General features: G+C 39.2%; 2 protein-coding genes across 19 annotated transcripts in view; one reads left to right on the top strand and one right to left on the bottom strand.

The window, feature by feature from the left end:
* The window catches only part of KCNIP4 (potassium voltage-gated channel interacting protein 4), a 1,202,281-nt gene that overhangs the window by 10,923 nt on the left and 1,166,484 nt on the right, over positions 1–24,874 (bottom strand). For all 9 annotated transcript variants that reach the window (XM_078367430.1, XM_078367427.1, XM_078367429.1 and 6 more), the window contains one exon: positions 7,720–7,789. In XM_078367430.1, coding sequence (XP_078223556.1) covers positions 7,720–7,789 — 70 coding nt within the window. The remainder of the gene's footprint in view (positions 1–7,719; positions 7,790–24,874) is intronic.
* PACRGL (parkin coregulated like) overlaps positions 1–24,874 on the top strand; it is a 60,015-nt gene that overhangs the window by 29,642 nt on the left and 5,499 nt on the right. For 3 of the 10 annotated variants that reach the window (XR_013533166.1, XR_013533168.1, XR_004741180.3), the window contains one exon: positions 1,735–3,857. The exons of 2 other annotated variants lie outside the window; for them this stretch is intronic. The gene's annotated coding sequence lies outside the window, so the exon portion shown is untranslated. Of the gene's footprint in view, positions 1–1,607; positions 3,858–24,874 lie in introns of those variants that run through there. 5 more of the 10 variants (XR_013533165.1, XR_004741178.3, XR_013533163.1 and 2 more) reach the window with 3 other exon arrangements.

Raw genomic sequence — 24,874 nt, 5'->3', positions numbered from 1 at the left:
GAATTGCTTTTTATAGGCTGTCATGAAGCTAAGTCAGAGTAGCTGGAGTACAGAAATGCCTTCCCCAGATAAGAGAGGTCAGAGGTCATCTAAATTTCTGTCCTGGCTCTCGGGGTCCACAGCCTCCTTAAAGCATTATTTTTCCTGAGTGCCTCAGTGTAGTAATGAACACTACTGAAGGCTGCACATTTCATGGGGCAGACTGTGCACTCAGTTTCTCAAAATGACAGCAACATCTTCTCTTACTTCTCCCCTTTTTAATATGCTATGAGGAAGTACTCATCTTTTAAACACAGGAGTTACTAACAGTTTTCAATGAACTAATCAAACACCAAAATTGGGTCTATAATATATAAAACTGTTGCATCTAGAGCGGATGTCCATCCAGTATTGATAGGTTGCAGGAAGAAATCCTTTTGCATATGGAGCCGGGGTTTAATTACCATAAACCTAATTCTGTTTTTTGGGAAGCTCCACTATAGAGTTATCAAGAATTGGCAGCCTGTTTCAACTTGCAAAGTTGTTTTGCTCTCAACAGTACTTTTTCACACACTTCTTGAACTACATAGTACCCTCTGGAGATGTGAATTGATAGATGGTGTGCTAAACTTACTTTTGGAGGAGGAAAAAAAGAGATTTTGCATATTTTATAATGAGCTTCATTAAGCAGGTCTCTAGTTACCCTGTTTTTACAATCAGAGTAAATGCCTTTACCTTAGCAAGCAGTACTCACCGTGAATAATGGCTCAAAACAAATGATGTTTGCTATTTTTTTTAATTAAGAAAAAGATAACATGGGTATATGGTAATTACTATTCTTCTCAAATGGAGTTTTTCTAGCTTAAAGTTTGACATGTGGGAATTATGCTCTCAAGGTTTACACTAATGTGATACAGAGGACACCCTGTTCTTCCAAATGTGCCTTGGCAATTCTTTTAGAAGTTAAAGCAGCTTCCCAGTCTAGATAATTCATGCAGAGAGGTTTTTTTTTTTCTGAGACATAGTCTCACTCCCTCACCAGGCGCCAGGCTGGAGTGCAGTGGCGTGACCTCAGCTCACTTCAAACTCCACCTCCTGAGTAAATAAAGGATACTCAGCCTCCCAAGTAGCTAGGACTACAGGTGTGCACCACGACACTCAGCTAATTTTTTTGTATTTTTAGTAGAGACAGGGTCTCACCATGTTGGCCAGGATGGTCTTGATCTCTTGACCTCATGATCCACCCACCTCACCCTCCTAAAGCAGAGGTTTTAGTAATAGCATAGTAGAATCAGACTGCCTGAATTTGAATCTCAGCTTTACTCTTCACCAGAGATTAAGTGCATGACCTCAGCAAGTGGTTTTACCTTTGTGTGGCTCAGTTTCCTCATCTACAAAATAATAACAATATCAGTATTTACTTCATAGAGATCTTAGAAAGTTTAAATGAGACACTATTTGCAAAGTGTTTAGAAATAATCCTAGGCACTTATTAAAATTTCAATAAATATTAGCTATTATTATTTCCTAGACAAGCCACTTTTACTTCAATTACCTTAAACACATATGATCAAATCTTTTACAAATATAACATCTTTCACCTTAAATATAACTTTCTGATTTTGTAGGATTTCTGTTGTGTGTTTAGGTGACTGGAGTTCTAATTTTATGCAATTTTCTGCTCAATAAAAGACAAGAGAATTATGTCCTAAGAAGCAATGGGCCTTCTGATGGAGTTGAGATTTCTTCTGGCAGGCATTGAAGACAGTGGAAAATTTTAAAGAAGAGGAATGAAGCTACTTGCTTTGATTGGGTGAGAAGAAGACGCAAAGGCATAGGAATATCCAGCTAGGCAGAAAACTGGATGAAATGATGAAAAGAGAAACTGTCCCCAAAAGCATCTATGATTCTGATTTTACTTGACTGTGTTCTTAAGCACTCAGTAAATATTTGTTGGAAGAGTGAATAACTGACTACTTGGAATCTAGGTTTCAGTAGAGTCCAGGGCTTAAAACATATAACAGTGATCTCCCTTCTCTATGACCTGGTGGTCTTCATGATTACATTTCTTTACATAACAAATACTGAGTTTGTTAAGCTGAGATTGCCTCGGTTTCTTATAATTTTACTTGTAAGGCTGAAAAATAAATGTTGAGATTTTATAGTTGAGCAACAAAATTTACAGAGTCTTAGGATGGGAAGACATTCTGGATGTTATTTAGCATTGTATTTACATTGACCGAAGGTAAAAATAGGTACTTTTACTGACATACTAAGGTCACCTGGTTAGTTCATGGTAGAATTGATAATGAAATCAAGATATTCCTATATAATCTCTTAGAAATAAAGGATACTAGAGTAGAAAAAAACCCGAGGATTCCTTTGGTGCTACTCCTACATTTTACAGAGGAACAAACAGGCTTAGAAAAGAAAACCACTCGGGGTTACATACCTTGGTGGTTGCAGTCTGTCCACAAAGTCTGAACTATCTTAGTCCAAAGTTCTTAACCCAGTTATATCCAGAACACAATGAATATACCAACTAACCCTTGAGTTCATTCTTCTTAGTACTTGAACAAATATACTTGATTATCATGCCCCAGGTTTGCAGAATGAAATCAATCTGGTTTATTTCTTTTCCCTATCCCAAACCCCTACTCCCATTCAATTCAAGCACAAAAATAGAATTCGCTTCATGTATTTGAATATACAGTTCATGACATCATTACTGTGGTTAAGGCAAGTTCATGTGCATGAATACTAGCTTCTTTCAGTAAGTCCTCTGTAAATCACCTTGAAAAATGTTAGAAATATTGTCCGAGGACAAGAAGGATACTCAGTGGGTGATGTCTACAGAACTCATCTGACTCAAGTGCCTTCCACAGCAGCTGCTTAATAAATGTTTATTGACAGATTATTCTGACTTGAGCTCATTCATTCATTCATTCATTCAACAGCTGTTTATGAGATGCCTAGTGTAGTCAACGTAAGTGCATTCCTACAATATGAGCAGGAATAGCCCAGGAAACTATATGGGCTTTAAAAATGTTTTGTGAGCTAAAAGCTTGCACATGAAAGCTTCTATTGTTTAAAAGGTTTTTTTCCTAACCATATAAGCAACAGTACCAACAAGCAGTCTCCTCTCTGCTTGCCTTATAGTAGGCATACTTTATCCCCTGCAAATAGGAGGCTTTTGTTCAATCCAGTTTTTCTGACATCCAGCTCACCAAACAAGTTGTGCTTGATAAACTGCTTCACAAAGCAATAGAGAAAGCTAACAGCCTGACACAATACAAATTGCAGAGAGCTCTGTAGATAAGACAAAGCACTTTCCTGGAGGAAATGGTGAGATGTTGTGATTTATGGACCCATCAGTGTGACTGTTCATAATGAGAAAACCTGTTGCATTCAGACCACCATCCTGAATAAATGATGACTCTGTGGAAGTGTTAAGGATGGCCATACACGAATTTGCTTGCCATCAGAGATCACATTCTTCCTTAGGACATTTTTCCTTTTCTGGCCTCATATATATGCATCAAGTTATATGTCTTATGTTATTTTTTTTAATGCAAAACAAATAATTCTCTAAAATATTTCCTTCAGCGATGCCTCATGCGTTCAGATTTATACATTCAATTAACATGAATAATCAAATAATTTTAAAGAGTGTAACTAATTTTTTCTCAAATCTCTAATCCCTTTGGATTTTATAATAATCCTTTGCAAAATAGATGTTCTCTGTTTAGGAGGATGTTGTCTAACATGGAAATGTTATTTTTCAAATAAAGATAAAATCTTAATGTGGAGCCGTATCCAAGATTTAATATCTAATAACGTTATTTGAAATGATGAAATAATAAAGATTTTCATCTGCATCTGTGCTTTGATATTAATGCCTATTAATATGTTGGTAGGCACTCAGATATTAAATATAATTTTTCTTTAAAATCCGTGGATTTTAAACAATTCAGAAAAATATGAGTTAGTTAACTAATACCTGAAATTAATCTTTCATTAACGCAGACAGTGAACCCATTATCATCCTGGCATCAGGCACTATACCAATACCTGTCTGTGGTCTGTTAGAAGGGCCCTCCTCTCTGCACTGTGGTAATGAGATGGGATGGGAGAGTTGTCATCCAACATATATCCAAATTCACTGAACAACAAGTCTTCCTGTGTTTTCTTAGAATTCTAATTTAATTCTTTTGAATGCCATCAAAAATAAAAATCTGTTTTGACAAGCCAGGCACAAAATGGTTTTAAATCACTAAACTACCTAAAACCAAATGGATTAAAACCCAAAAGAAAAGCTGATTTTTATATGAAACAACTAATACTTAAGTGCTTTATACTTTTCAGTCTTTGAATAGTGACAGTCACCATGCGAGGTGGGTGTTCTTTGTTCATTCCTGCAAAAAGTATCAAGTGCTATTACTTGTCAGCCATTGTCCCATGACCTGTGGATACAGCAGTAAACAAAGGAGAGAAATCCTCTGTTCTCTGCAGCTGACATTTGAGTAGAGAGAAAGACAATAAACAAGAACAGTACCAGTGAAAGATATATTATTGGATTGTCTTGAGTGCTGAAGAGAGATATAAAGCAGGGAAAGGGGATGGGGAATGTTGAAGGTGGTGTAATTTAAATAGAGTGGTCGGGGCAAGCTTCACTGAGAAGGTGGCATTGGAGTAAATGTAAAGGTGATGAGATATGGAGATGAATATTTGGGAGAAGAGAATTTCAGGCAGAGGGAACAGCAAGTTCCAAGGCACAGGAGCAGCATCATGGCTGGTGTGCTGGTGGGATGGCAAGGGGGACATTGTGGCTCGGTGAAGTGAGTCGGGTGGGAGAATGGTGGAGGACAAGGCAGACAGGGGACAAGAGACAGTGGCCACCACTTGTAGGCCACTCCGTAGGTCGTGGCTTATGCCTATGAAATGGTATTGTTTTGAGGAGAGCAGTAACATGAGTTGCTTACATTTTAATGGGATCGATCACTGACTCATTTTAAGAGTAGACTGTGGTTGGCGGAGGGGTCAGTTTGGAGACTACTGTGTTTATTTTGGCAGGAGATGACAGTGGTTTCTTTAACTGGAAAGTAGTTTTAAAAAAAAAAAGCATTGGCAAGGTCAATGGCAAAGTCAACTGTGGCCATAATCACAGAGAGAAACAATTGTCCCCTATGTTGAGTAGCCATCAAAGTTGAAAGGAAGTACTAGATAGTCCCCACCTGACTAGAGGTAAAACCTTCCTGAACTCCAGATTCGTGGACTCCACCATCCCATCCCATCACTATCTTTTTCCTCCAAATCTGAATCCTATTTATCTCTTTTCATTTCTGTCCTAAGCTATTAATATCTCCTTCTTTACCAGATCCTTCTCTGTATATAAACTATGTCCAATCTTTTCTGTATTAAAAAATATTCTACTGGTATCTACCCAGCCCTATGATCAGTTTCCTCCTCATCGCTTCACGCTTCCAGCAGAGCTTCTTGTAAGTGCTGTCTCTATTGGTTGTCACTGTTTCCTTCTCATCCTCCTTTTCACTCTCTCCAATTTGACTTCTGCTTGTGTGCTCCACTCCCTGGTACTTCATTTAGGGCACTTGTGCTGTCCGATCATGTCCAACAATGACTCCCATGTTGCCACATTGCAAGAGACCTCCCGATTCTTACCTTACTGGACTTGATTGTTTCATTTCTGAACTATCAATCCCTCGCGTTTATTTCCATAAACTGTTCATTCTTTGTCTCCTTTGTGGATGCCTTTTTCTTATGGTCCTTGACATGTGTTCTGGAGTTTCATGCTGGCCTCATGGAGCTCACCACTTTTTATACTTCCCTCCAGTAACCTTATCCACATCAGGGATTTAACCACTACTTCTTGATTAATAATTCTGACATCTCTGTCTCTTTCTCTGACTTGTCCTCTGAGCCTCAGATTTTTACCGACTTCTTGTTGAGTCTAAATCCCCACCAGTACCTCCCAAGTAACTTGTCCAAAACTGAGATCATTATTCCCTACTCTTCCTCTAATGAGCCACCTGGTGTCGATGGTGGAAGCCTGGAAAGTACCACAAACTCCTCTCTCCACCTCTTTATGTCAGAAAAAGTGAGTTCATCACTAAACTCTGTCATTTTTGTCATCTAAATATATCTATAATCTTTCCCCACTTCTCCATTTGTCCTAAGAATGTCCTTGGTTAAAGACCTTATTGGTTTTCCTCCTGTAGTAATCATCTAATTAGTCTCCCTGCCTGCAGTATTGCTGACCTCAGGTTAATCTTCCACAGACCTATCAGTGAAATGTATCCCAAACACAAATCTGACTCTAACAGATCCCACTTATCTGTGGCTTTGCATCACCTCAAGGATAAAGTCCCATTTTCTTCACATGGCATCCTTGACTTCCTAGGACATTTCACCCTCCATTGTACACTCTCTACCCTAGCCATACCCAAATCCTGGCAGTTTCCTGCAAATGCCCACCTTCAGGTCTATGCTCTGATCCTTTGCTTATGCCCCATTTGCCTAAAATGTCATGTCACTACTGCCCTTTAAAGCTGGAAGACATCATACTCAGAAGTGAACTCCTGAGAGGTATAATGGTAGAGTGAAAGACTATATACTTTGGAAATAGATCAAACTCTGTGCACCTTAGTTTCCATGTGTATATCTATAAAAAACATGAGGATTATAGGTAGGGTTGTTGCATGGTGAGGCATTCCAGGGTACATATTAGACAAGATATTAGATGCTTTCTGATTGGCAACAAGTTCAGCTCAGGTTCAACTCATCTGTAGAGTCTCTATATTTCTTCTTTATCCTGAATCTAATTTAATCATGCCAGCACTGTGCCCTCAGAATATGACTTTTTCAACTTTCATAATCATAATTATACTTGAGGTTGGCATTGCCATCTGCTACACCAGGCTACATGATTCTTTTAGGCAGATAACACATCCTATTCCTTTTATTCCTCCCACATGACCAGCACCTCACACATGGCCGGGCACTTTGTAGGCTGCGGGACAGATATGAGTTGGGCATCTGTTAGATGATTGAAAGAAAAACTATAAGGTCCAATGGCAAGAATATCTTTTCACTCATCACCAACACGCATGTATTATCATTACGCTATCCTTGTGTTTTCTTTCCAATTAAAATAATATCTAGGGTGGTTTTAATTTTTCTCAAATGAGGGAGCACGGTAAAGAGTTACTGGAAGAAAGAGTGAACAGCAGAAAATATACAAGGTGAGGCTGCAGAAAATCTAGGTTATAACCCAGATCTGCCACTGAGTCCATATGTGGCCCCAAGCAAACCATTTACCTTCTCCAAGCCCCAGATTTCATATCTGTAAGTTGAGGATAATTACATTTGTCCTAATTTTGAGAGTTGGGAGAATCAAATGAGACCTATAATGCATGTGAATGAGCTCTGTGGCATTTTGAGCACCCTTGTAATCAAAAGCACTGTGCATTTGAGGACCACAGTACTAGGCACACAGCCATACTTGTATTAAACTGAAGAGTGGCCTTTTGGATATTTGATAATTTCTAAGTTGCTGGCTTTTATGATACATAAAAAATTATATGTACTTGCATGCTGTGCATTAATTCTTTTACGTAACGATTAAAAATGTAGCATTATGCTATGAAAAATTAAACTAAACTCAACACTGCAAGCATAATGATTACTCTGATAGTATGTTAACAAGTCCACATTTGTACTCACCTCCCTGTGGAAAGAACTGCGAGTAAATCTCTTTGAAGGTTTCTTCATTAACAACACCACTGGGGCATTCCTAGGGAAAGTGGCAGAGAAGCAATATGAGCAAAGTGTTCATAAAACTGACATTTTTGCATTGAAACAGAACTGTCTACCACGCAAAGCTGCGCCCAGAAAGTTATTCATTCATCCATTATTACGAAAGGAATAAAAAGCACACTATTATCTTTGTTCCAGTTCTCACAGAAAAAAAAAAAAGTAGATGTAAATATCTTTGCATTTTCAGTAGGTATGATGTATTCAGAAACACAGTGCTGCTTTTAAGAACATGCATGTTTATCTTCCATAAATTTTTATTATAAATAAAGTAAAAGGAAATTGCATATAGTATGGTCTTTGCTGGATCTTGGTTCTTTCCTCTCAAAGTTTTCTGAACCCACATAATCTTCAGTTCAATGGCAAAATGACTCCATTAGCATCTCAGGTGGCTCAAGAAGCTTCAAGCAGGAATAGATATTAATGCTTGTTAACAGGATGTCCAGGCATACCCAAGATATGGTTTTGTAACAAGTGACCTTGGGTGAGATAGAACCCCATGATTTTTTTGGAACTTCTGGAGAGGCGAGTCTGCAAAGAAACGGCCTGGCCTGGGCTTAATAGATCCCCACCTTCGTCTCTGGATTAACTTATCAAAGAACAATGGACATTCATCTTGGGAACTATACTGATGTTGGGCGACTGGGCTGGAGGGGCTGGAGGGCAAGGCTAGCCCTCTGAGAGTGGCTTTGGCATTTTTGCTTAAAAAAAAAAAAAAAGAAACTTTAAAGTGTCAGAAGGGGACTGCTTTGGTACAGAACGTAAGGTGTGAGCAAGCAAATTGTACCCCAGTCTCTGGAAATTCCTTCATTTTTTAGAGTTATAAGAAACAGTCTGGTTAAGCATGTGAGGCATAGAGGCCCCCTGAGTGGTGGAGACTAACAATCACATGATGGTCCAGAATTGAATCACATGTGAGATATTAACTGTATAGTGATCCCTTGATTTACATGGGGCATTGGTTCCAGGACCACTGCGGATACCAAAATCCACGCACACTCAAGTCCCACACTTGGTACTGAAAAGCCTGCAGATAAGAGAATTTGGTCCTTCCTGGCCTGTATCTTGGATCTACATTTGGTTGTGGATGCTGAAGCTGTGAATTCAGAGGGGCGACTGTATTTATTGACAAAAATCCACATATAAGTGGACTCACACAGGTCCAACTAGTGTTGTTCAAGAGTCAACTGTACATTGTAAGTGGAGAAGTGATAAGTTCTGTTTAGTCCCTTTTTGTAGATTCTCATGAGCAGTCCCATGTGATCGGAGCTCCCGTGACTCTGGCTGTCACAGCACTCCCACGCTACCTAACGTCCACCCAGGACTAAGTTCCCTGGGGAAGGATGAATGGTGTGCCATCTCTCCACCAAGCCTGACTTTAGACATGAATATTCTGTGTGCTTTAAATTCAATGCTGTTCCCACCATCTTTACCAATCACCTATGGTGGTATTTAAAACTTCACTTAACTCTTAAAATCATTGTTCCCTCACTAATAAACTGACTTTCTTAATTTGATCTTTCTTTATCCCAATGAGTCAGTTACACAACTGTAATGTGCTTCACCTGCAGAATTCTCTAATTTGTTGTTTTGAAAGGTAGGACCTTTGACATATAAACAATGTTAACTACCAGTTTCCATGTGAATGTGTGTTTACAGAGCTTCTCAATATATTTTTATCCCATTTGTTCATGATAATGAGCTTAGGTAGGCAAAATAGCTCCATTCACAGAGGCAGAACTGGAGGCGCTGTGTGGCAAAGCACTCTGTTACACGCTAAGCCAGTGGGGAAGCTGGAATGTGGGCTTGGGACTCTCCAAGGTCACAACAAGGTTTCGTATTAGATAACCCCTTGGAAATAATGATGACCTCAAGGACCTAAGGGAATTAGAGCAAAGAAGAAAACAACCAAAAACAAATGAGCAAGCAAGCAAGTGAACTGTAATGGTTGATTTTAGGTGTTAACTTGGCTGGGCCATAATGTTCAAGTGTTTAGTCAAGTACTATTCTGGATTTTTCTGTAAGGGGTGTTGAGGTTTATTACATTGATGCAAAAGTAATTGCGGTTTTCGCTATTATTTTCAATACATTTAAATTGGTGGACTTTAAGTAAAGCAGATTGCCCTCCATAATATGAGGGGGCCTCACTAAATCAGTTAAAAGCCTGAAGAGAACAAAAATGGACCTTCCCAGAGAAAGAGGGCATTCTTCAGACGTCATCTGTAATATTGGCTTCCCTTGTTCACCAGTAGCCTGCCTTTGGACTTGAACTGTAACTGTTTTCTGAGGTTTCAGCTTGCCAGATCCCTCCATTAAATATCCAGCTGGCTAAGCCTCCATAAAGTGTGAGCCAATATCTTAATAAATCTCTTTATATTCATACATCCTATTAATTCTGTTTCTCTGAAGGACCCTAATACATAAATGAATTGATAATCAACAGCTACTACTAGCTACAACTGGTAGTATACAGCCAGTCTCTCAAACATTTTGACTATCTAGCTGGCACCAGTAGACCAATTTTAAGACTAAACGCTTTGCAGTTGGACCCTCTCACACTTGGATATTGTCATTTATTGGCTATTTAACATTACGCCATACACTTGGGATAGTAGAGAGTGAGTAAATATGTGGTTCTCTGCCATCAGGTGGTAAGCTTGTGCAGAGTTAGGGCTGGATAGATGCCTGGGAGTTAAAGCTGGTGCTGATAAAGGAAGAGGATAGCAAGCAAAGGGACCTCTGCATGCAACCCACTTGTTAGCTGCCTTCAGTCTCTAGATACCTTAGATAAATGTAATGTGAAATGAATTTATAAATTGACTATCTGATATGTGTGTGTGTTATGTTTAATCACATATGTGTGTCAGAGGAAATCTTTTCTCTGCCAAATGAAAACTGCTGGCCAAGTTTCAGGATGGAAAGTCTCACCAGATACATTTGTCTCTATCCACCTCATATTATTACATTAGTTTACATCTGTACAAACACATACTGTATGCCTATTATTCAGAGTCTTCTAGGAACTGGGACTGTTACAATAAACAAGTCAAAGGTCTTACCCTCATGGAACCTCTATCCAACTAGAAGAATAAAGACTGTCTTTGTTCAGGCTGCCTTAACAAAATGCCATAGACTAGACAGCTTATAAACAATAGAAATTTATTTCTTCTCATAGTACTAGAGGCTAGGAAATCTAAGACCACAGGGTCAGCAGATTTGGTGCTTGATGACGGCACATTCTGGGTTCATATATGGCACCTGCTAGCTGTGCCTTCAGATGGTGGAAGGGGTGAGCTAACTCTGTGGGGCCTTTTATAAAAGGACACTCATCTCATTCATGAAGCCTCTGTCCAGATGATCTGATCATCTCCCAAAGTGTAATATCATTACACCAGGGATTAGGATTTCAACATATAGGTTCTGAAAGGACACCACATACAGACTAGGGCAAAGACCAAAAACTAGACAAAATATTGATTAAAAAATCAGTTCAGAGAAGGATGATCTTTTCTTTACTCCAAGAGTTTTTTTTTTTTTTTTTAAATCGATACTAGTGCATTTTTTTTAACCTACAGGTAAGAAAGGACACTAGTGATTTACAAGATGGTGTACATTCTCTAACTTTTTCTTCACCTCTTTTGTGGAGTGATCTCTCCATAAAAATGGTCTCTCTACCTCTCTGTTAAGAATGAATTTGGCCAGGCTGCATGTGCAGCATAGCGTTAACCATAAACAATGTGCTGTATTAGTTAACTCTTGTGTTTGCAACAATTAGGCCTTCAAATATCCCTTATTCAAAATGCCTGGGAACAGAAGTGCTTTGGATTTCAGATATTTTGGGATTTGGAATATTCCCATTACACTCACCAGTTGTATTAGTTCATTTTCACACTGCTATAAGGAACTGCCCGAGACTGGGAAATTTACAAAGGAAAGAGGTTTAATTGACTCACAGTTTAGCATGCGTGGGGAGGCCTCAGGAAACTTACAATCATGGTGGAAGTCAAAGGAGAAGCAAGGCACCTTATTCACAAGGTAGCAGGAAGAAGTGTCGAGTGAAAGGGAGGAGCCCCTTATAAAACCATCAGATCTCATGAGAACTCACTCATTATCACAAGAACAGCGTGGGGAAAACTGTCTCCATGATTCAATTATTCCCACCTGGTCTCTCCCTTGACACGTGGGGGATTACAATTGAAGAGGAGATTTGGGTGGGGACACAAAGCCTAACTATATCACCAGCTGAATATACTTAATCTGAAAATCTGAAATATTTCAATGAGCATTTACTTTGAATGTCATTTTGTCATTCAAAAAGTTTTGGATTTTAGGGTATTTTTCTTTTGGGGATTAGGGATATTCAATCTGTGTAACACATTTAAAAAGCATGCAGTATGTTTCTTATCCACATAACAGTCTTGGGTGAACGTACAGATCAGTTGATGGTTCTCCTTGGAGTCAGTAAAGGACAGAAGCTAATGAGTATTTGGCAACACATGCCTCCTACAGTCTCTGTGATTGTCTTATCCAGAAAAAGGAAAAGAACATTGAAGAGAGTGCATGGAAGCTTTTTATGGGCCAGGTCTTAAAGTGGCATACAGCATTTCTATTCTCATTTTTTTGTTGATCGAGATCACTTAATGTCTACCCCAAACAAAATGAGAAGTCTGGTAAGGCCAGGAAGAAAATAATGCAGATTTGGTAAAGAGTTAGGAATATTTATCCCTGTGGCATGTTTGAACAATAATCCAAGTGTCTGTGCTCTGAAATAGTTCTCCCATTGATGATTTGTTTATTGATTATTTTTTAAATTTTTGTAAAGATGAGATATCACTATGTTGCCCAGGCTGGATTTAAACTCCCTGCCACAAGCAGTCCTGCCTTGGCCTCCCACAGTGCTGGGATTACAGGTGTGAGCTCAGCCTCCCACTGATGCTGTAATATGGTGATTATCAAGTTATTTAGCTGTATAAATTGTCTCTATTTCTCAGGTGTCATTTTTAAAGACTACTTACTTGCCCCAAGTAAATAAATACAATGAAGCTTAAACATCTGAGCATGAATTTGTTCATTAGGTTTTCCTAAGAAGGATCCAAGAAGCAGCAGGGTTCCCTGGTAGGGAAAGTGAGAGATGCTTCACTCCTCCATCTTCTGAGAATTTGCTGTAACCTTCTATTAACCCTTATGGTTCTATTTCTAATGAAATTTTGTCTGATTATTACCAAATGGCTATTCCATGAAAATATGACCTCTATAGAAAAAAATTTAAGAAAATGAAAATCACTCATAATCCCACTACTGTAAGAGTATATTGGTCATTTATGTAAGCATATATACTGTAGAAATAATGTTTTGATAAGATAAATTTATAGTATTTTATCTTCTTTTTTGAACCTTATGAAATATCCTGAATATTTTTTACATCATGATTCTTAATGACTGTATAATAATGCATCCATTGAACATAACACACTGTTGCATATTGAGGTAATTTCGGCATTTTTGCACTACCTGGGAATAACGATGTAATTGACATTCTATGCATCCATGTGTGACTGCACCTGTGGTTCTTTCTTTATGACTAATCCCAGAAGGAGAATCATAAGACCAATGAGCTTAAACCACTGAAAGCTCTTCCTATGCACAGTCACGTTGCTTTTCAAAAAGGCTGAGTTCATTTATGCTGCCACTGCAACTTTATGAGGAAATCTCACACCTAGAGGAGCTACTGACCAGAATCACATGGGGATTGGACACACACACAATCCCACAAACAGTAATAATTTGCTTCTGTCATGAATCTAATCATCATTCTGAACATTACCAGTGGACATTGAGGCATTGGTTCAGTTCCTCCAAGGGATATAGCAGTTTGCATGTTTTTCACGCAGACAGGGTTGCTGTGATGGCAGTCAGCGGACCAGATCACCACAAATGGTTCATAGAGAATGAAATAAACAACCCCATTCTTTCTAATGTAGATCATCATTTTTAACACTTTCATCAACCCTGAAAGGTGGGTATTATTTAGACATGAGGACAATGAGCTTGGAGAAATGAAGTCACTTAGTCACTTGAGTCATGTGGTTTTTGACAGAGACATCTATGTGCTCATTTATTCAATAAGTAGTTATTTAATGCCTTCTATGTGTCAGTAAATAGTCCATATGCCTTTTACTATTCTGGGCACTGAGGGTACAGGAATGAGTCTTTAAAACTTCCGTTTCTTTTTTGCTCTTGTGGAATATAACAGTTAGTGGGATCAAACTCATACCTCTGACTCCATGAACTGCAATGCTATCTTGCCTTCTAGATTATTACTTTTTCTTCTATTAGGACTGAAAACATGGTCTCTTGGTGAGTTATCTGTGGAAATCCTTCTTTTGAGAAGAGGTACAAGGTGTTTTTGTACCTAGAGGCACCTATCATGGCTGCGTTGGAGAGAGGCATGTACAAAGGGAAGCCATTTCAATCAAAACTGGGAGCACCAATTAAAATATATTGTGTATTGTAGCTTCAGAGATTTGAGGGAAATAATTTTTTTCTCTTTAGAAATCTTTGGCCTTAGTGCAACAAGAACCTCCCCACCTTCTACATACTCTTTACTGTTACTGTAAATGGCTAGACAGTAACGTGCTGAGGAAAAGCTGCTTGTTTTTAGGACTGGTCAAATGAACTGCTCCATCCAATGTTTAGGAGCTGTAGTTCCTTGGCTCTGCTAGCTGGTATATTCATCTGTGATGACAATTCATTTCTTTTATTGACTCTGAAACCCTTCACTGTGATAGGATCACAACACCATAAATGTAGTATGAGGTCTTCTTAGCAATGTAACTGCCATGGATTTGCCAGTTGGTGAAGAAACTGTTGCCTTTTGGGGCCTTACCACTGTGTTCCCTGATGAGCCTTTTTAGTCCTTTCAGGCCATGTGGGGACACATGTGAGGTCAAGATTAGTTGTAGATATGCAATGAATACTATGCTACTACTAATGTCAATTCTAATAAGGCATTATTGCTATTGTAATAATCAGCATAAAGTAATACTTTATTAGTGTTGATATTCTATAATTACTAATGTGATGACAATGGTGATACTGATGAAGATAAGCCAATACACATGAGCACTTTCTATGTTCCAAGCCTTGCATTAAATGTTTTACATGGATTATCTCATGGGAATGGATAGATATTAGTATTAACTCCATTTTACAAATGAATGAACTCTCTTAGAGAGGGGCCACCACATTCCCATAATTAGAAAACAGCAGATCTAATCTATAGATGACAGAATCAGGAAACTTGAGTGTTTAAAGCAACTTTAGATGCTAGGCACAGTGGCTTTTGCCTATAATCCCAGCACTTTGGGAGGCCAAGGTGGGTGGATCACCTGAAGTTAGGAGTTTGAGACCAGCCTGACCAACATGGTGAAACCCCATCTCTACTAAAAATACAAAAATTAGCTGGGCATGGTGGCACATGTCTGTAATCTGAGCTACTCAGGAGGCTGAGGCAGGAGAATCACTTGAATCCAGGAGGCAGAGGTTGCAGTGAGCTGAGATCATGCCACTGTACTGTAGCCTGGCAAAAGAGCAAAATGCTGTCTCAAAAAACAAACAAAAATAAATCAACTTCAGAAGCAAATCAATTCAATGGCCTTATTTTGAAGGTAAGAGGATTGAGGTTAAGGAGGTTACAGGAATTGACCGTAGCCACAGAGTGGGCTGCTGAGCCTAGTCTAGGTTTCCTGAGGTCTAGGACTAAGCTTTGATATTGCAAATGTCTTCATGTCCATATAATAGCTGGTATTTTTTTTTAAATCAGGTTGTATTTAGAGGAATCTAGTACAGTGCTTATATTCTTAGGCTCTAGAGTTAAGTAGAAGGCCTGGTTGAACCCCTGCTCTGCCACTTGGGAGATGTGTGGCTTCAGTCAAACTGTTTAATCTAAATCTCATTGCTCTCCTCTGTGAAATGGGGACAGACATTGACCTCAGAGGGCTGTTATGAGAATGAATAAGATATGCATATTATGTATGCTATTATTCTAGGCCTCTACGTTGCACATTATATTTGGTCACTCAATATTAGCCATTAGTACCATGATAACAGTTTAGATTTGGCAAGCAGAACTCCATCATGCAATGGGTCACTTAAGATCAATGCGGGTAGACCAAGGTTAAATCATATTATTCAAAATGGTTGAATCTAGAATAACACAGGTCTGTAATCCAATGAGCTTATGAAGCAGATATAAATTATGCCTTCTATTATTCTAGTGTTATAAGTTGAACTCACGCCATCTAATATCATCAGAATTTCCCCTAAAGACAGGTATATCATAATTGTAAATGACTGCTGAGAAGAATAAAGGCCACCATCATGGAAATAAATGTCAGTAGAAACCCAAGAGCCTCTTATTCGTTAATTTAAATGAACCATTTCCCCAGCGATGCTTACATAAGTATGCTTGAAATCACTATGGAAAGTATTGGGAAGGCTGCTTTGGAGAAAGATCCATGTATGCACAGGAAATTGCTAAGAAACGTATTTTATGAGTGCTTCATGAGTTCTTATACTTCTTCTCATAAGGAAACCTTTTGGCATTTCCTGGAAAGTTTTCAGAGCTCTGTTGAAATGCATGAGGAATAATTGCAGTGGTTTGCAAATCAGATGTATAACATCATATAATTATAATATTGTCCATTCCAATAATATTTGCCCATTCTATTATCTGAAATCTTCTCTTCCCCTAAATCATTCTGTTCTGGTATGTGTCTAGACTTCTTCAGGAATAAGAAAAAAAAGAATCATAGTAAAATATTTCACAGAGAAAACAAAACTAAAAGTGCTTGGAAATAAATAGTTATTTGGGGATCCTTTCATGATATCTGTAATGCCACTTCTCTTAAGCATCTGTGTATTTCATCAGCTCTCACATCCAACCCTGGACATACAAGGTAGTAAGTTTGCTCAGTATACCAGTCAAAATAGTAGTTCGCATGTAGTATGACAATGCAGAGATTCTCTGGCATTCTATAATTGTAGAAAATTTTTCCAAATTTAAATGACACAATTCTACAACCTGTGCTGCTGCTATCACCAGATTCTGTGGACTTCTCTGCTCTCTTTAGAGTTAGTGAATACCTTCAGGGCAGGGATTAACCTTTACAGTGCTTATAACGGGGAATACTAAAAATATGCTGAATGAATAAATATTCAGTCATTTCTTAGCTTTTAATAAATTAGAAAATGAATTCGCCCTGGTAATGTCCTTCAAAAGTTGTGCCTAAATTTTTAGAACTCCTAAGACCAAGACCAAGATAGTCATGAGGGTTCCAATACCCCCATGATTGCCCACGATGACTATGATCGCAGAAATTAAGGGGAGATGGCTAGGATCAAGAAAAACTCTTCTTATTTCAAAATGAAGAGGTAACATAGTAAAGAACTATACTCTAAAAAGCTCATTTAAAAATCATAGGATTAATCTTTCAGTTTTCAAAGCATAAAAGCTGATCACTAAGAACTAGAACTGGCTATAAATTTCTGTTCTGTTATGGCGAGGTGTTTAAACTCATAGCAAATCATTTATTCCTTCTCAGTCTAAATGTTCTCATCTGATATAACAGGTAAGGAACACTAACATCACAGGTAAGTAAAAGAAAATTAAGCCAGGCGTGGTGGCTCACACCTGTAATCCCAGCTACTTGGGAGGCTGAGGCAGGAGCATCGCTTGAAACTGGGAGTCAGAGGCTGTGGTGAGCCAAGATTGTGCCAGTGCACTCCAGCCTGGGCAACAAGAGTGAAACTCCATCTCAAAAAAGGAAAAAAAAAAAAAAAAAAGCAATGAAAATTAAAATAGACAATGGATGAAAGAAACCCAACCAGTTTTACAAACTGAATACACTCAACCTGTTGGGTATTTTCTTGTTTCCAAAATCTGCATTAACTACCTCTTCCATTTCCTGAACACACTCCTGGGATCGAAGTGGTTAAACATGAATTGCAGATTAAAAAAAGCAACAGCCAATGGTCGGAAAAGACTGACCTAGATACTATCCGCGGAAAAGGAATGAGAGCTGGGTGACCAAGATTCAACTCAGTTGCCTGAGTGCAAAGATGTAGGCGCATTCTGAGCCCCTTAAGGTCTCAAGGTCACCCAGGATGAATGAAGCAGATATCCAAGATGCGAGGAAAAGCTTCTCTCCCCTTCTAGTTCTGATCTTTAACCATATGAAAGAAGGACATTATATGAAATTTACAGCCAAAAAAAAAAAAACACTTTCCCAAGTTTCAGCTCTACAACTAACCAAGAAATAATTGAAAAGTTCTGCTTTGAGTCTTAATCTTTAAAAATGCAGGAAACAATAGTATCATATAGTAAAAAAATGAGAACTAATTGACATTATGTATATAAAGATCCTAGCACAATACTAAGCATTCTATAAATTTGATTTCTTTTTACAAAAATAAAATTTGATTTTATTTTTACTAGTGATTTATGTTGATTCTGCAAAAAGAGATTTTCCAAATTTTGTAGGAAAAGGCTTCCTGGGATTGGGCCTAATCCCTGAATCTTCAGTGCAATGCATGTAGAATTGTTTGATTTAGGGAGACTTTTAAAAGGATTTTCCCAACTTTAAGCCAAAGAGAGTATCCATTTTGTCAGGGTCTTTAAAAAAATTATGATACAATTAAATACTGTAGGCACCCAAAACCATTTAGTGGAAAACAAAAAGAGACAATTATGTCCTAAGAGAAAGCCTATGTATCAGTTTTCTATTGCTAGATACAAAATTACCATAAACGTAGTAACTTTAAACAACACACATTTGTTATCTCAGTTCTGACCGATAAAAGAATCTGACATGGCTTAGCCATGTTCTCTATTCAAGTCTCACAGTGAAACTGGGTGTGGTTCTCATGCGGGCCTTGCAATCCTCTTCCAAGCTCACTAGGGTTGTTGGCAGAATTCAGCTTCTGAGGTTGTAGGACTCAGTCCCTGTAACCTTGCAGCTGTTTATTGGGGGCTTCTCTCTCAGCTTCATTCCATCTTCAAACCAGAAAAGCAAAGGCCCGTTGAATCCTTCTCACGCTCAGATTCTCTCTGACTTCCCCTTTGGTAAAGGACTCAGGGGATTAGACCATGCCTACAAAGATTATCTCTGTATCTTAAGGTCTACTGCCCAGAGACTTTAATTATATCTTCAAAATCTCATCCCAGCAGTACCTTGATTAGCAATTGATTGAATAACTAGGAGACAGGGATCTTGAGTGGCTACCTTTAGATATCTATTAATACCTACCACAGCCAGCTTCTTCTGAACACGAGCTCATTGTGGTTTTCATAGCAGTTTTTGTTTAACAGTCTTTTTTTTATAGTTATATTCACAAGTGTATCCACCACAACTAGCAACTATATTTCTTGGCACCTGCCATGGTTTAATGTGATTTGAAAGGACTGTATTCTGTCAAGTCTGTAGACTCAGCAGTGGAAAGGCCAGCTGTGAGGCCAAAATTCAATATTTTTTATGAAAGCTAAGAATAGTATCCCATACGCTCAAGTGTTCCTTGTCTGGAGCATGTCTGCCTATATCCAGAGAAGAAATATTTTTCTTTTAGATTTTACTAATTGATTAGATCGCTTTCAATTAGATCCTAACATCAGCCTAATGATACTGACCAAAAAAAAAAAAAAAAAAAAAAAAACTTAGTAAAGAATTGTACTTATAAGAAACACTCAGTGTTTCAATCAGAAAGAATATAATAAAATATGGCAGGCACTCTGTATCACAGGTGCAGCATCCACAGATTCAACGAACTGTGGCTTGCAAATATTTAAAAAATTATAAATAAATAAATAATAGGGTGGGCATGGCGGCTCACATCTATACTCCTAGCACTTTGGGAGGCCAAGACAGGTGAATCACCTGAGGTCAAGAGTTGGTGACCAGCCTGGCCAACACAGTGAAGCCCCATCTCTATGAAAAATACAAAAAATAGGTTGAACGTGGTGGCCAAGCCTGTAATCCCAGCACTTTGGGAGGCCGAGGCGAGTGGATCACGAGGTCAAGAGATCGAGACCATCCTGGTCAACATGGTGAAACCTCGTCTCTACTAAAGATACAAAAAATTAGCTGGGCATGGTGGCACATGCCTGTAATCCCAGCTGCTCAGGAGGCTGAGGCAGGAGAATTGCCTGAACCCAGGAGGCGGAGATTGAGGTGAGCCAAGATCACGCCATTGCACTCCAGCCTGGGTAACAAGAGCGAAACTCCGTCTCAAAAAAAAAAAAAAAAAATACAAAAAATTAGCCAGGCATGGTGGTGTGTGCTTATACTCCTGGGTACTGGGGAGGCTGAGACAGGAAAATAGCTTGAGCCCAGGAGGTGGAGGTTGCAGTGAGCTGAGATCACGCCACTGCACTCCAGCCTGGGCGAGAGAGTGAGACTCTATCTCAATACATAAATAATAACTAAATAAAACAAATTAAAAACAATACAATATCACAACTATTTACACAGCATTTCCATTGTATTAGGTATTACAAGTAATCTAGAGATGACTTAAAGTACATGGAGGGTGTGTAGGTTGTTTGCAAATACTATCCCATTTCATATAAGGACTTAAGTATCCCCAGATTTTGGCATCCATGGGGGGTCCTGAACCCCATCCCTCAAGAATACAGAGGGATGACTGTATGGATATGATGGTATACACATAAATTCATCTATGTATACATAGTTGTATAAAGACTTTTTTTTTTGCTGGAGATTTGCAACAGTCTATTCTCTCTCAGTCTGATTTCCCTTGCCTACTGAATTGGCTAGATTCTGGCCCCTTGCTAACTTCATTTAGACAATCATCTCTGGATTTCTTATGTGAGATTATACATTTTCCTCATGTGCAAGCCATTTTTTATTGATTTTCTTTGTTACCTATGGTCAAAAGAATTCCAACATAAGCTACAACCTTCTTGTCATTGTATTATACCTTTTTATAGAAAGAGAAAATAAAAATGAGTTTATAGACTGCTGACAGGTTTGGTGAAACATCTGCTGGACAAAGAAGTGTCATCTGTAGATTTCAGTGGTGGGTGCGCAGATGCAGTTGATTTTTGTAGGGCCAGATTTTTGAAGAATGTCTTTTAAAGTATATCCAAAGACACTTTGAGAAAGCACAAGAATTGGAGATGAATAAAACTAACTTTTAATGATCATTTGTGGTCTGCTGGGCACCAAGCCATGTAGTGTAGGAGATACATGTTCTCATTAAATCCCTGACAAGTGGAAGAGGTAGATGTTTTCCCAAATGCTGTTTAAGAAATGAGCATAGGGAGGTTTAAAGAACTTTCCCAAGGTCAGTGGAACTGGGATGTGAACTTGAGTTTGACCATAAAGCTTTTACATCTTCCTAAGCTTGAAAGGTGAATGTACCTGTGGGGGGAAATGTTAACTAAGGGGTAACTTTTATCCCAATGTCCTTCAATCCTATTCACTAAAACGCAAAGTAGTCATGTGTTCAACAAATATTCATATACCAAGTACTTGACTTCACACAGGAGCCATAATGGTGAACCCACAAGCATGACCCTCATCCAAAGGAGCTTACTATGGGGTCAGTATTCAAATTCTGACATATATAAATACCATATTGAAACCCTCAGGGCAAAACAGCATGACAACTTGAATTGTTTTTTACAAAGAAATTGAAATGTCCCAGGGGAGGGGATGGAGGACAGGACCTCAAGTTCTCTGGCCATCTGCTTTTGTGAGGCAGGTTCAGGACAGGTCTGATTCAGCTCTAAACACATTTTATTATACATTTCTTTCTCTTTCCCTTTCTTTTTTTTTTTCTTTGAGACAGAGTTTCGGTCTCATTGCCCAGGCTAGACAGCAACGGCACGATCTCAGCTCTCTGCAACCTCCACCTCCTGGGTTCAATCAATTTTCCTGCCTCAGTCTCCTGAGTAGCAGGGATTACTGGTGCTCGCCACCCCACCTGGGTAATTTTTGTATTTTTAGTGGAGATGAGGTTTCATCGCATTGGCCAGGCTGGTCTCAAACTCCTGACCTCAGGTGATCCACCTTGCCGCAGCCTCCCAAAGTGCTGGGATTACAGGTGTGAGCCGCCGCTCCTGGCCACTTTCTCTTATTGCCATTCTGAGAAAAGAATAGTTTGTCCCTCTTGCACAAATTTCTCCCTCAGTGAACTACCGTTTCCAGGAGCAGCCCTGAGTCTCTGAGGTAAAAACAAAACAAAACAAAAGGTTATTCCGCTGAACTAAGTTCTGTTTGTTGCAAATACTTGAGACGTTTCTACCGTCCTTTGGCTTCTCCTAGTTCTACAGAGGCTGTGACTGGAGCAATTACCAAGGATCACAGAAGCTGCCTAAAAGGAAGCTTCTAGGATTTCAAGGCTTCCGGGCTCTCAGGTGGGACAGTAAAGGCTCCTTCTCCTCCCCATGACAGGCAAGATGACCCAAAAGGAAACTCCGCGGCCAGCTGACTCTAAGCAAGCTGGGGCAAGGCACTTCCAAGTGCTCTGTGAAGCTCAGACGGCGCTCAGGGTGAGCAGGCCCAAATATTCTTGGGGTTGTATTATCATATTGAGGCACAAGGGGGCAGTAGTGTCCTCCATGATAACTAGAAAAGCGATTTCTAGTTCTTTTTCTTTAGGGATTGTTCTTTCCCTAAGCTTGGTGCCTGTCTGGGTAAATTTCTTTCAAGAAATCTTATTTCCTTTTTATGAACAGTGACTGCCTTATTCCTACATTAGATAATTTAGAGATTAACTATTTCTGGGAATGGGGCCCAGAGACGCTGATTGCCTCCATTTTGGATACTTCATTTGGAATAGTCAGTCTGAATTCACAATAGCTGTTTTGGGATGTGAACTTGAGTTGGGCCACCTTTAATTTAGCCACCAAAATCTTGTAGATCTTAGAAAACGAATAAGCAAGACAACGTCACAAAAGTTCCAAAGCTTGAGCCTGAAAACCTTATGAAATTGTTACGTGTATGTGGGCTCAGGAGTCAAAGTTGCCTGACTCTGCTTTGCTGTTTAACAGAACACTTTAAACCTTTAAGATGAAAATGATGATACTACCCTATTTTACGGTTATTATAAGGCTTACATAAAGATAATCCATGTACGACGTCTAGCGTTGTGCCTGAATGTATAAACACCCACCACACATTCCCCACGGAGGGAATTGTTTCTACAATGACGCTCATTATGAACCTGTTAGCTTTTGTCATGTTTTCATGTAATGTGAGACGTTATGTTTATCCTTGTTAAATACCATCTGCTTATTTAATCTCAGAGGATTTTTAGAACACCACACCAATCTTCCGCTTTCTTAGTTATTACTCTCAGTTGTAGCTTTTGGAATTTGACAGCCCCTCGCTTAATGAGCCACTCCTATCACTTGCTAGCCTGGAATTTTGAGTAAGTTACTAAACGCCTTCAAGCTGGATTTTACCATCATTCATTTTTGCAGGACAGATTTTTGATACTCTGTGTCTGAGAGTGTAAGAAATGGAGATAAAATAATCAAGACAAATGATAAAAATCCCTCTTGGAGTTTGACGGCTATCAGAGAAGTCACACATAAAAAGTTCTGTGAAAATAATCACTCAGTCACAGTTGTGATAAGTGCTACAAACCTCGTATGGAAGGCGTAATCTGTAGGGTAGACTTCCCTGAGGAAGGGACATTTAAGTGAGGACCTGAAGGATGAGTAAAAGTAGCAAGAGATAGATCTGGGGAAGAGGCAAAGGAACATTGTGTACAAAAACCTGTGATGTGATTAAAGAGATGGAAAACGTGCCTGGGGTATTCGGTCTGAGACAAGGTTGGCTAATTCAGGGCCTGCTAGTTATGTTAAGAATCAAGGTCTTCGCCATTCCTAAGGTAGGTACAATATATGTGTTTTTCAGAGCTCTGGAGAGAATTAAGTGATGATTTATACCAAGTGCCCAGCAAAATCCCAATCACATTCTAAACGATCAGTAACCTCTTTTCTGTTTACCCTACCAGAGTTGAATTTTTACCTCTGGTTTCTTATTCATTCAATACATAGTTATTCAGCATCTACTGTGTACCAAACTGAACAAACCAAAGGGGAAAAGCAGACATCGTCTTGCCTTTATAGAAACTCTCCACTGATTAACTATTATGTTCTTTGTGCATATGAATTTATTTCAAGTGAACAGTAGTTTCAACATACATGGAAATTAAAGTCTTGTGCTCCAGTCTCCAAAATGTAAAAGTAAATAAAAGCAAGCACACAGGACAAACTCACATTGCCATGGATTACAATGCAAATAACGCAAGGTTATAAACTTGTATGTAGGAGTTGCTTCTGCATTTTTTTATTTGCTTTTGCTAATGACTAATAATAATGAGGCTGAGCCAGGCACAGTGGTTCCTGCTGGTAATCCCAGCACTTTGGAAGATCAAGGCAGGAGGATTGTTTGAGGCCAGAAGTCCAAGGCCATCCTGGGCAACATCGTGAGACCTAGTATCTTAAAAAAAAAAAAAATTAACCAGGAGTGGTGGCATACTCCTACTCAGGAGGCTGAGGTGGGAGGATTGCTGAGGTGGGAGGATTGCTGAGGTGGGGGAGGCTGAGCTGGGACGATTGCTGAGGTGGGAGGATTGCTGAGGTGGGGGAGGCTGAGCTGGGAGGATTGCTGAGGTGGGAGGATTGATGAGGTGGGGGAGGCTGAGCTGGGACGATTGCTGAGGTGGGAGGATTGCTGAGGTGGGGGAGGCTGAGGTGGGAGGATTGCTGAGGTGGGGGGCTGAGGTGGGAGGATTGCTGAGGTGGGAGGCTGAGGTGGGAGGATTGAGCCCAAGAGTTTGAGGTTGCAGTGAGCTATGGTCACTACTGCACTGTAGCCTGGGCAACAGACAGAGAGACTCTGTCTTCAAAAATACATACATTAAAAATAATGATGATGGGCATTTTTACAATGTATGTGCTACCTATGATTAGAATAAGTCTCGGTGTTACTGAAAGTGCTAATAAGGTCTCCATCATATTATCTTAGGGGCTAAG

Source organism: Callithrix jacchus, chromosome 3 (genome assembly GCF_049354715.1).
Source record: "Callithrix jacchus isolate 240 chromosome 3, calJac240_pri, whole genome shotgun sequence".
Taxonomy (NCBI): Eukaryota; Metazoa; Chordata; class Mammalia; order Primates; family Cebidae; genus Callithrix; species Callithrix jacchus.
Note: the sequence above shows the minus strand (reverse complement) of the source record. Positions and strands in the feature narration are given on the sequence as shown.